A 13,329-nucleotide genomic window follows, 5' to 3' on the forward strand; every position below is an offset into this window, starting at 1 on the left:
CCGACAGGGTCATACAATACTTGATGGTTTATTTGCCGAGAAGTAAAATACACAGGCATTTGTTATAATAGTACTGCCGAAGAATACTTCTTACGTCTCTGTAATAACGTCTAGCGACAATACATCGATACTAAAAAGAGAGAAGCTGATATATTCTTTGATCGATCAATTTCTCCGCTTACCAAACTTACTTTACAATATTTCACATGTACTTTCTTTCCCTTTCATACTCGCTCTTTCTCTCTTGTCGCTCCAGTTTCTGCTTCGTGGTGTACTTTACAATATCCGCGACTGTTCGCCTTTCTACCCACCTCGAGTAACTGGAAGGCGATGGGAGCGAGGCCCCTATACGAGGGGGCTCGCCTCGCTCGCTCGCCCTGGCACCTTGCACTTCGGCACGGTGGTCCCAATTGCGTTAATCATCGCGATTCGCAGATTCTGTTGTTGCAAACGTCGGCGCGCTATCGATCTGCCGTACGATGCTTCGAGGGCCGGTCGAAAGTGACCGGTTGCCTCCGCGCGGCCCGAGAGAGATCACGCGGGGCCATAGACCCTTTCGATGCGAGGACTCGAGCGGTGAACGGTGCGCGGCGTGCGGGACTCACCCTCGTATACAGGTGAACCGTACTCGCGGAACGCCCATGCGCGTTCTCCGCGCCCACCGATCCACCTCTCGAATGTGACATACAGAAAACGCTTCTACGAGGAACCCCGAAGGACCCACCCTCCCCCCGCGATGTCTCTCGGGCGATCTCCCGTCTCTCCCCTATTTCTATACTTTGCTCGAAGATTACCCGGCTAAACACCATTTTTTTCTCCGTTCACTCGATCTCTCGCATTCACGCACACTGTGGACCGTTTCTTCCTTTCCCCGTGGCTACGTCTATCCAGCTAATCATCTCTCTACGCATCGTCTACCCTACGTTGCAGTAGCTGCGTGTGTCTATACAGTTCTGTGAATTAGGTATTTAAAAGAGTACGCGTACCACATAGACCCAGTCGAGGCTCGATATGAGTTACTCGTTCAAACATGAGGGATACGTTTGTAAAATAAGTACATAACATATACATATATGTACGTATATGTGTAATCCTGGAATAGGCGATGATAAATATTAAAGACGAAGTAACATTACAATATTACTCGATCACGTATCATATAATATATATATATATATATATGGGAGCGCGCAGAGCGCGGCAGACAGCGCAGGAAACTCGGAGGAGCTGACTATTCCAGCACCTATATATATATTTTTTTATAATAATATAACGATATTAACCACTCGCGAATAAAGGTAGCTTCTTCTCGCAACCGGCTGTCTCTCTTGCGCTCTCTCTCTCTCTCTCTCTCTCTCTCTCTCTCGCTCTCTCTTTCTCTCTCTCGCTCATTCTCTCCCTCTCTCTCGCTCTCTCTCTTTCTCATTTTCTCTGTGAAGCTATTTAAGAAAAGGGCTCACCACGCTCGTCCCATACATATATGCATGTGTATGTATGTACCGTATATATATATAATTCTTTTTTTATATATATATATATCTATTTATAATCGTTTGTATATCTCATCTCTTTACCAAGTAAATAATTACGATAGGCCTAACGATCTCGAGTCGCACATTCACTCTCTTTGTCTCTGTTTCTCTGTCTCGCATGCACTCACTCATTCGTTCGTTCCCTGTTTCGCGACGTTCCCTTTCTCTCCACTCCTTTCATCCCTCCTAGCACGTTCGTCCGGCGAAGCGTCCAAGGTATGCAAGCCTACCAACGATTCCCTACCCCGTCCTCTTTTCCTTCGCTCGCGCTCAACTGTCGTCCGGAGAAAAAAGCAAATCGAACAAGCGAAATCGAAAGGAGCTACGCGCGATCCTCGTGCTTCTTCCCCCACGTTTTTTTTTTTTTTGTTGTGCTCGGCTCTCTGATAACGCGGCGCGCGCGACTCGAGGGCGATACCCGTTGCGATAGTCGATTAATTAATTGCTGAATTATCCAGAAAAAGTCTATGGGTGTGCCGCGTGTCTCGCCGGTTCCGTTGGAAATTAACAGCCACCTATTCGCTCTCCTTACGTAACAGAGTCCTTTCGTTTTATATTGAAAGGAAGACACTTTAAGCCCCCCTCTAAGGAAGCGAACGACGAAAATTTTGAATGTTATTGCTTATATACTCGCGCTCCTGTTAGAATACCCCCTATTCCACTCGAGACCGTTAAAACAACTGCCGCGAGAATCGGCGAGATAACGGAGCCAGCGAGACACGCTCTATGCACACCGATGCATATTGAAATCATGCTTATCGATAATATATTAAACACGGTGGCTAAGTATCCGTTCACCGTGGCCTACATAAAAAAATCATCGCCTGAAAAACCGCTTAACCCCTGAACTTGCTCGTTCTCGCCCTCCTCTCTCTGTCATTTCGCTACGGACTAATTTTGATGCTACGTGGTGTCGGGGGGGGAGGATCAACGTCAGCGGTGACATCATATCTCTGCTCTCTATGCGGTCTCTTAAAAGCTACAGAGGTAAGTGTAAAGACGCGAATACTGTTAAGGCTGACAGTTGTTGTCTCGAGAAACGTCCCTTATTTTTTTTTTTTGCGGCTGTTTCGTCCGGGCCCACCGGTGTCCGCGCGCTTTCTTCGTTTACGAATGCCCTCGAGGCTGCTTAACTGAATACTCTGCTCGCTGATCGACTGGTGCACGGATGCAAGAGTCGAGCACGGTGAGAAACGCGGACACGGCGGGAGGGGCCCAGGTAAACGGAAGTGGGGATCCTTGCTGGCCGCGGCGACACGGCGGTCTACTGATCTCGCCTCGTCTCTTCGTACAATACAAAGTGGAGGTACTTCGCTTCGTGTAAATACAATAATGTACAATCTTTGCTCATCGCCGTCGGCGTCTCGCTTCATTCGCTCGCTCGCTTTTTCGTTTGGAGTTAAACCTTACTGTGACCTCGGCGCTGGAGCATCTCAGCACCGGAAAGAAAAACGGAATCGATCTACGCGCTACGGTGAGTCGAGAGACAAAATACGACCAACAAAAGTTTCCCTATCTATACACATTAAACGCCATCTCCCCGCGGCTACGTCCTCTTCGTTGCATCGATTATCAATCCTCTTCACGCGGCTCCACCCTCGTCCTCTTTGCACCCGCTGCTCCGCCATACTCCGCCCTCCCGGGCGCTCCGCTAATAACGGCCCTCCACACACCCTCTCATTCTCCTCCGTTCCTCCCGATTTCCTGCCGCGCGTCCTCCGCCTCGTCCCGCGTTCCACGCTCCGCTCGCCGTCTCTTCCGGTCCCGAGGGGAGGCCGAGGCGCTCGTGGACGAGAGCGGAGCTCTCTTTTACGCCCCTCGAATCGATACGCGTGCCCAATCGTGCGATCGGTGCAAGCGTTGCAACGAACCATTTTTCACTCCGAGGCCCGAAACCTTGGGCCTGGTTTCCACTTACCTAGCGTAGAGTACGTTACGTTATTCACTCGCACAATTGTCACCTCTGGAGGAACATCCTCCCTTCGCGATCACGCTAACTTCTACGCCAGGTAAGTACAAATATCTAGCTGAATTTCTAAATGGTTCCACTCGCATCGATCGCACGTGTCTCGAGGCAGCTTCCTCGCTACGATCTACCAGCTCACGCGTCTGACTACCTACGCATCGGTCTACTGTACACGGATATCTCTTGGTCGGTAACGTTAATCGTGATAACAAATTATTACATACGGTATGTATTACCTACAACGGGGGCTCGCTGTGCGTATGTACCATTCCCACGCGTGCACTGCCACACGCTGTGCGATCTACACTACTCTCTCTCTCTTTCTGTGTGTCTGCTCGCGTGTCTGTGATACCTCTGTGTGTCCCTGAGCGCGTAGTGGCCCTCCGTGTGTGTCTGTGTGTGTGTTCGACCATCTCGAATCAATTGTATCAAGTGTTCGATAAGTAACAATACGAGTTACAGTGTGTGTATGCGTGTGTGTGTGTGTGTGTGCTCCCGTAAATCCTCTTGTTCGAGTTCTCTTCCGTGTGTGGGCGTGTGCTTGTTTGCGGGTGTGTAGGCTTCCGTCGGTGGCTGTGGGGGTAATCTTTAACCCTTAAACAGGCGCACACACTCGTCGCTCGACGCGGCTCACTTGTATATCACCTAAGAGATTCTACTCTTCTCATTCCGTCCTCGACTTCAGAAAGTTCACAGGCGAACCGTCGATTATGTAAACGCTATCGCGAGAGGAAGAACTTGGATAAATCGTGCATTTAAAACGAGATTCTTGTTTAATTTACCGCCCTCTCTTTAACTCGCTCGCTCTCCAGGGGAACTCTATCCCGGATCGATGAATTGACTTGGCGACGTGGCGTCGCGTCCGCGTCTCTTTTTAAACAGACTCGCCGGGCGAGCTACCCTTCCCTCTGCTCCTAGCGGATTCTACGAAGTAATATCTGCCCTCTTAAGGGTTAAAGACACGGTGCTCGAGCGCGTCGATGGAAAGAGGCGAAAGGAAGCAAAAGGGCTGTGAGAAGAACGGGTGGCGGAGCTCCGCAACTTAAGAGTAACGCGTTACAAATAATACTTGCTCCTCGAGCGGCTCGGGAACGAGAATCACGGTTAAGGAGCCACCGGGGCACCTCTGGGAAACGCAAAGAGATCGCTAATCTCGCTACGGTAACTACTCGGAGGGGGGGGGGGGGGGACGAAACTCGCTGCTCGAGAAATTAAATAACAAAAGGACGGAAAAAGAACTTACGCGCCTTCTATCTTCTCTTTTCTGTCTTCGACTGCCTACTTTCGTTAACTAGTCTACGCTAAACGATCTACCGTTACTAGAGGTAACCTGAACGGAACGACGACGATAAACAAACCGTAGATACCATGATCGCGAGAACGAGTAACTGAGAGTAGCTGAGCGTGTCTGTGATTGTTGGTACTGGTTTTATTGTTGACACTCGTGTTGTAAGTGGTAGTGGTGGTGGTTGTGATAGTGGTGATGGTAGTATTTGGTGCTGTTGGTGGCCGACGGGGTGCAGGTGGTCGAGAGTGGCCTTACTTGAGTAGCTGATGGGCTCGCTCGTTGGCCACCTTTATCCTCGTCTCGTTCGATTCGCCCTGCGTGGCAAAAAAAGAAACAAACGAAAGATCGTAACACAAACACAGCCGTGTGGATCAAGATCGTGGTATTCCCGATCTCGTCAACTTCGATTAGCCTGCGCTCCCCTCGCATCGTCGTCGTCGTACACCTTATCCGCAGTGGCGGGTTTAATGAGCGGGGCCCCTGCCAAAAAGGCCCCTCCTCATGTTCTTTTTCTGTACTACTGCAATTAAGGTAAACGGTACCAGTAGTTGACCGACTTTCAGAGAAACCTGAAACATAAGGCTTTTAGGAGCGACGATTTTTTTTAAAATAGTGCAGTTCACGCGCCAAGCCATCTACCGAATAAACTTTAAAACACTCGAGTGTGGAGAGAATTATGAATAGTACTGGCGAACGTTTGTTCTCCTTAACGATTCTGTTAAAAACAGGTATACGGTGAGTTTTTAGAACTGAACTCTTCTTCGCTTGTTAAACTCTCATACAGTTTTATGTTTGATAAATGCAACGTCATTTTCAAGGATGATCAACTTCTGAAGCAGTTACTGAATTTTCAGAAATGGCTCAAAAATTTGTATAACTTTTGTTAAAAAAATCGTTCCCATTGCATAATTTAGAGAGCTTAAGGGGAGGTTCCGGTCTAGAGCCCCCCGAAATAGGTGATCTTTAGGAATTAATTAAAGGAAAACTACTATATATACTACTGGTACTTTAACCATAATCTATTTTTAGTAAACCATCTCTTTATTTTCCCGAGAAAAAAAATAGGCCCCTCAGGAGGTTTGCCACTAGGGCCATTTTCCTTAAATCCGCCTCTGCTCATTCACCCTCAATTCCGTCTTCTTTCTTATCAATCACTCGGCAGAAGTAAACGTCGCACTACTGCATAATCAGAACGTCACTAAATGCATCATTCCACCAACTATCAAGTGCACAACGAGTCGCAGAGTCCCCGTTCCCCTAGAAACTACAGTGATCATCAAGAAAGCGACAGAACTCGTACGCAATAGTCGCGACGGTGACGACGACGACCCTGCGGGGTTTCATCCGACAAATAAGATTCCAAAAGGTTAAACGTAGGTATCACCATTCGTGTACGTGGTTACATACACTGCCGCTCGAGATTCTGGCATCGCCAAGCCAGCCCCAGCGAAGAATGCTCCGAGGCCTCGGATGCCCAAGGAAGCTGGGGAGGCGCTTGGCGATCTCAGAGCGCCGAGGACGGCCGCTGGTGTGTGCGTGTGACAATATTAATGTCAATAAACCATCGGTGGAGCTGCCAGCCGTGGGTGGCAGCTTGGACGACACACAAAACGGCAAAGAAGAGATTTGGGGCGCGCGGTAAACGGCGCGCAGGAAGGTGGCCAATGCAGGCGGGCGCACGTACGCGCGCGCCCGCGTCTATGGAGCGTAATCGATGCGCCCCGGGAGCGAACTCGATGATTTTCGTTGTTGCAGAAACAGGCGGACCGAGTGTCGGAGACACGAGGTTGGGCTGACGGTTGTCCGACCGACGACGAGAAGGCAGACGAAGGGGGGGTGGGGGTGGTCGTGGGCGTGTGGTGATCACGTCAATGCACACACAGTATACATACGTGTGCATGACGTTGGGTCTGGTATGTGTGTATAATATATATATATATATATATATAGATCTGGCTAATTTTCAGGGGTAGGCTCGGGGGAGACGGGTACGTGTACGGGCAGAGAGACGCATTTTACTTGAGCAGGGCGTGCGCACGCTGATTCGCCACGGCTATCCTCGTTTCGTTTGACTCGCCCTGCGGATTATCACAGAGATTTTTTGGGTATGGTGAAGAGGTGGAGAGAACGCAGACTCCTCAATCAAACGAAAGGCAAGAAGAAGAAGGAGAAAGTAAAGTACTGTGAAAGTAGTGAGCGAACGTAGGGAACAGAAGTGGCGCGGGCCAACAAAGCGTGGGCCACGCGGTCGCTCGCGGCCGCGATGGCAACTGTGCGAAGTCATTTCTCTCCTCTATCTTAGATTTCGATCCGACACACACTTTGGTAGGTACTATCTTTTCTCAGTCTTTTTACTTGTGATTGCAGCGTACGGCCGAACACAGAAGACAGCCCGTGACAGTGGCGAGAAAGGAGGGATGACGTTGGTGTGCGATGACGAGGGAAAGAAAGGGGTGGCTAGTCGTGCGGTGCACGTGCGTGCGCATGCCAAAACGGAGAACGAAACGATCGTCGATCGATCACGCGCCCTCCCCTTCGCATCCATCCTAGGCAGTCGTTTGTGACGAATATGAAGCATTTCTCTGTTTATTTAATTACGTGGAGATAAATTGAAGCTGAGGCTGACGCAGAGTTTGTTAATCGTCATAGGCTTTAAGACGTGTTTGTTTAGTCGAGAATATGCGTTGTATATGACGCGACAGATGGATCATTAAAACAGGTGCTTTAACGAAGTCACTTTTGTTTTTCAGTGATAAATAAAAAACGGAGGTTCCAATTGATTTAAGGAGTTACCTACCGTCAGGAGGTAGAAAAAGAATCGACTCTTTGGGAATTTATTTCAGAAAGTACATGCATATTTTTATGCAATGGTTTTTTGTATTCAAATGAGGGACACTTTAACAGGTTACTGTATTATGTTTTGGTATACAAATATGTAGTTATTGCAAAATTACAACTGACTTCCCGGATCCCTAAAATAGATTTTTTAAACACGAAGATGTTAATTAACATTGTGTGATAGAATAAGTCTCAGCTTCAATTCGTTTCCTTGTAATTAATTGAGAAAGGAATGCTTCATTCGCGACAAAAACGGCGGCCTAGTACCATCAGCTGGGCACGACCGTTTCGTCCTCGTTGAAAATAGAATTTCCGTGCCAATACAAAAAAAAAGATAACGTGTACATAGGTATGTAATATAGAAATACAGAGAACGTTCTGCCGAATGCGGTCTCCTCGGGGGAGGGGGAGGATAGCCCCGTCTTGCAAGGGGAAGACACCACCTGGACTCACCCACCCATGGATGGCGTGAACTTTTGCGGAGCCGAGTTTCAAAATTCTGCGGGGCCGACGAAAACGCATTTATATCTACTTCTAAATTTTAATAATAATAAATTCTACACATAGGGCCCCGCAAAATTTACGACGAGGTTTTCGTGAACCACGCAGCCCTTTTAATTTTTTTTTTATAATAATATTAATAAATATCTATGCATAAGACCTCCCAAAATTTTGATGAGCTTCTCGTGGACCGCGGGGCCTTTTAAAGCGCAGGGCCTGGTTCCGGTGAACGAGCTGAACCCTTCTCGTCCCGGCCCTGCATCCACCCTTACTCCAATTGCATCCAAAAGGTGCTCCGTCCAGATTATGACATCCCCTTGTTAGGAATCTTCTAACTAGGGAACCACGCCTATTTCGATGAAGCCGTTTGGGTAACTAGAGACTCGGTTCTCTGTTTACCCGTAAAATTCCATCGAAACGGGGGATGAATGGCGCAGGAGAAATGAGGATAGAAGTATACGCAGAGGAACGTATTCGTGCGACACGTTGCCCATCGTCGGCGGCCAGAGATCTCGCGACCCGACATTCGTAATCCCGTGAAGCGCGCTTCGCGCGAACAAAAGCTGGCAAACCGCTGCTCGTCTCCGTTCCAGCGCTCCTTCATCCGCCGTCCGCCAGCTTTTCGTTCGTTTAAACAGCCCCTAGCGAAGGGAGCTTCTGGTCCATTGTTGCACGCGCGGGGACAAAGTGGAACGCTCCCAGTGGCACGAGGAAAGGGGACGTTGTCCTCGGCATCGTCGGGGCCCGTTGTTAGACCGTGGACCGCGCTTGGGACGGAGGGAACATGGACGGGAGGGCGTGGAAGAAAGCGATAAGCGACGACGAACGTGTGTTGTGCATCGCTTTGAGCGCGTGCATCGTGAGATATAAAAGTCCACGCATGCTCCGTGGAGAGAACAAATATAGCGGAGCTAATCGTATCGTAATCCGTCAGTCCCAATTTAAAACCGCTCGAACCTTGCTCCTCCTTACTCTTATTACTCTTACGGATACCACTGCTGCTTGGTACACCTCTGTACTGTGGAGTGGAGGTGGAGAATTATCGACAGTTTCTATTAAAAATAATTATTAAATTTCTATTAAAAATAATTATTAAATTTCTATTAAAAATAATTATTAAATTTCTATTAAAAATAATTATTAAATTTCTATTAAAAATAATTATTAAAAAGCATTAGGTAATAATTTAGGTTTAGGGGAGACCGGGGCCAGTTGATACAGGGGCAGGTTGATACAACCTCACAAAAACATACACAAAATGGGAACACAAAAACGTGTTTTTGCACTGAGCATTTTGATTGATTTACATCGCAAAATACTGGCCTGTGCAGCATTGGTCATTATTTTATGTACTAATAATGTACATCTTAGCAATTATATTTTCTAAAAAAATCATACCCATATACCTAAAAGCAGAAACTTTAAGCAACGACTTTAAAACGTCAATAATTTCATTAGCTGCTATCTCAAAACTAAAGTCTTAGGGTTACGCTACTATTGCACTGATAACCTCAACTACGATTATGATATTTTCTATACAATGTAAACTATCGATGGTTATGAACATCGATAATTATTCTCCACCTCTGTGGGGTCACCGACGACCCCAGAAAATTGCAATATTCTCTACAAACTTGTCAATAGACGCTACCAAGCTTCCACTCCCAAATCTCGATTCTCTTACTACAAACGACACCCATATGCAGCGAATACCTTCTCCAAAGATACCTAAAGAGAGATAAAAAATTCTGAATTTTGAAGTAGGTATTCAAACTTCAATTTGGGGTCGCTCGTCCCCTAAAACTCCCTAAAACTCTACGCTCTAAAAGTGTGCCAGTGTGGTCCCAGGGTTAAATGAACCACCACCAGCGCTAAGTACTCCTAAAGTAAAGTCGAAGGCCGACTCTCGAGCAAGGTTCGAACGTTCGCGATTACGTGGGCTCCTTGCAGCTGGGCAACGCCGACTCACCGCGTCGACGTCGGACGCGCGCGAATCGTTTCCTCACCTTGCGATTGATCCTGTCGATCTGCCGGTTCTGATTCTCCAGCTCGCTGCCCATGTCGATCGCCATGTTTCTCAGATTACCGATCATCGTGTTCACCTGGCCCATGTTCTCCTCCATCTCCGACTCGCGGGCGTCGTTCGTGATCTTGGCGATGTAGCCGCCCTGTGGCCCCAGCCCGTTGCGATCGTCCATCACTCGCTGGGGCTGGTTGTTCACCACCTTACCGTCATCGTTGCCCTTCCATGTGCCCTCGTCCTCCTTGAAGCTGGCGCTCCTACGCGACACCAATAATCCATTAACGGTCTTACGCCTACAGACGCTCCAAAGACACACGCACGCACACTGAGCTGTTCAGAGTCGGTGGCATTGAGTAGAGGGCAGGGGAACAGTGGTATGTACCATTAACCCTTTGCCGAGGCGACACGCTTCAACTATGGTTCAGGTGGAGAATGAAGGGGTGGTTCGAGTTACTTCCCTGATTAATCGAGGATCAGGTGACTTTGATAAAGTTGCGGTAGTGTTGAATTTTGCAGTTCGGGGCGTAGAACGGGGGATCATATTTTCTGCTCTGAGACTAGTATATCTTAGACATTAAAAATTATTACAAGGAAAGGTCCCTACTAAATGTAGAGGAGATACAGGTATTTATTACGCTTTTTTTTGGTTTGCTGCCCAAATTTACTCTAGGGGGGTGAAAATTTCCGCCTGAAAATCCAGCTATTTTCCGATTTTGTGTTACAACTCGCGTATCGCTTTTGCCAAATGATAGTCCTAATTAAAAGAAGTAACTTTTGTGTGAAAACTTTTCTCTCTCTCTTACAATTCGCGAGTAATAATCATAGAATCAGAAATTTCTCAGAGTGCAATTTTCACCCCCTTCGAGTAAATTTTGGCAGACCTAGAAATTTGCGAAATTAATACCTACATCTCCTCTACGTATCCCAAGAGTTTCATAATTTTTTTTAATTTTAGGGATCTTCCCTTATGAGTAATTGAGTTTGCAAAAGTACTCCCGAAGGTCGCTCGCGTCGGCAAACAGTTAAGGGTGGTGGAGGAGGGTGGCGCGAACTTAGGGTTCGCTCGAGTTTGATTTGTTCGGTTGGAGAGTGTGCTGTAAAACAGAAGGCTCGTTTAAAGACAAGTGTGAGAGGGTAGAGTGGCGATTTTCGGGACAGCCCTACTTGTTGCATGGAAGAACGCAGAGACCGCAGCACTTTTCCATCCCAGTGAGATTTTTTTCTGCCTCGCGCATGTCGGCGTTGATCTGGTCCATGCCCTCCTCGATTCTGTCCAGTTGCTCTGTTTCATCGTACGAGAAGAGAACGTTAAAACCCTTCTAGCCGCTATACCGCGGTTAAGGCTCGAAAGAGAGCGGACAGCCCGATCGTAAATAAATCCAACCAATCACAGCGTCATCTACGCGCGAGCCGTTTGACGGACAACTAAAAAAGAAGCTCACCGAAACGGGCAACGAAACTGGGGAGAACAAAAGAAGAAGAAAAAAAAACTGTCCATTTCTCTTTCGAGGGCTTTTGCTTCGTCGCTCTCAAAAAATGGCCCGCGTCGTCATTCTTGGTCAAATCATTGGAAAAGAGCGCCGGTTCCTTTCTGCGTACAATACAGAATACCATGAATAACTGGCTGCGGTACAATCGCAAAGTATATTTAATAAAAATAAAAATAAAAAGAAGCGAAGGACTCTGTTCCTTGATCGGTACCAAATGACGACCAGCGACTTCGTACTCTACGAGGAGTCGTCGAGAGAATCACCGTCGTTCCGATATTATCAGACTGCTATAGACACAGCAAAATATATCCACCGACGAAAGCAGAACGTCGGTTGCAGAGTCCGGTTGACCGTGGATCGGTGGATCGAAGAGGTGCATTTTGTTGCGCAGATTCCTCGAGACGAGAATTACAGAGATAATGTTCGTTAAACATCGACGGACGGACGGCGACGTCTCCCGACGAACGTTCCCCGGGGGGAAAGAAAAAAAAAGAAAAAACGAGTGCAACGAAAGTGCAACAGCTAAGCAAAGAGTCTCCCTACTAAGGGTACCTAAGATCGGGGTGAGTAGATCTGTATGTACTTTGGGGGGTGTACGGTGGGTATTTTCTAAGGGTACTGGGTTACGAATCGAAACCAAGTATTACGCTTTACGAGTTATATAAGAGTAGTAACGCGCTGAATGCAAAAATGTGCCGGTCAACACAGCGGGGTGGGGGGGAGGGCGGGCTGGGTAGGCAAATGTGGATTGCGAGTAAAATTACGTGGTGGTAGATTGACTTACACCGTGCCGGGGTAGTAACGGAGATAGGCGTTTCGTTTAAAGAACGGTGGTGCGCGGTGTCGTGCGTGCGACCCGATACAACATCTCTGTATATATATATATATTTACTCTTCCTTCGGTTTTCTCGTCGTTCTTTTGTATCTGTCTACTTGTTTTGTTTCTGTATATCGCTGTAGTTTGTTCGTTCGCCTTCGTGAGAGATTCACGGTCACGGAAGGACACGGAGTAAGAGTAGAGGAGGAAGCACATAGGCGGAGAGAAATAGAGAGAGAGAGAGAGAGAGAGAGAGAGAGAGAGAGAGAGAGAGAATTCTCGTAGAAAGAGGCAGAAGAAGAAGAGATGGAGAAGTTTATCGAAGTGAAAGAAAGAGAGGCTGCGAGGCAGAGGCAGAGGAAATAAAAGAGGCAAATAGGAGAGGGTGGCTAGGGGTAGAAAAGAGAGCACAGAGCGAAGGTTTGATGATCGAAATCAACAGCGAGGAGAACTGATAAGGGAGGAGTACGAGAAGTGAATGAAAGTGGGTGGGAGTGTGGTCGAAGCGACAAAGGGGTGGAAGAAGATGCAAGGAGGGGGGATTGGAGCTGAAGAAGAAAAGGAGGAGAGAAGTATAATTGATGATCTCGAACGTATACGATCTGAACGCTGAAGGAGTGGGTGGTGAATAGATGTAGAACGAATCCGTAGTCTTTCGGGTGCTTTTTTGGTTTGGTATTTGAGCGGGGTCTCGATGGCTGACAACTAAATCAGATGGAACGGGGGGTTTGCACAGTGTCTGGACGATATTACACGCAATTAGTGTCGTGTGCGGACGTATACGTACAATCCGCGCGTACAGAGCAATGGTGCACGGTGCACGCGTGGATATTGTATATCGGCGCGCAGCGGTTTAAAATGCGATTCTAGCTGA

General features: G+C 47.6%; 1 protein-coding gene across 7 annotated transcripts in view; it reads right to left on the reverse strand.

Annotated features, from left to right (window-relative positions):
• Window positions 1-9: 9 nt before the first annotated feature.
• The window catches only part of Snap25 (Synaptosomal-associated protein 25kDa), a 41,561-nt gene continuing 28,241 nt past the window's right edge, over window positions 10-13,329 (reverse strand). For 4 of the 7 annotated variants that reach the window (XM_076811493.1, XM_076811496.1, XM_076811492.1 and 1 more), the window contains exons 5-7: window positions 11,313-11,430; window positions 10,132-10,405; window positions 10-5,100 (exon numbers count right to left, since the gene is read on the reverse strand). In XM_076811493.1, the coding sequence (XP_076667608.1) occupies window positions 5,038-5,100; window positions 10,132-10,405; window positions 11,313-11,430 (455 nt within the window). In that variant the 3' untranslated portion in view covers window positions 10-5,037. The other 3 variants (XM_076811498.1, XM_076811495.1, XM_076811497.1) reach the window with 1 other exon arrangement.

The sequence above is a fragment of the Andrena cerasifolii genome, chromosome 4 (genome assembly GCF_050908995.1).
Source record: "Andrena cerasifolii isolate SP2316 chromosome 4, iyAndCera1_principal, whole genome shotgun sequence".
Taxonomy (NCBI): domain Eukaryota; kingdom Metazoa; phylum Arthropoda; class Insecta; order Hymenoptera; family Andrenidae; genus Andrena; species Andrena cerasifolii.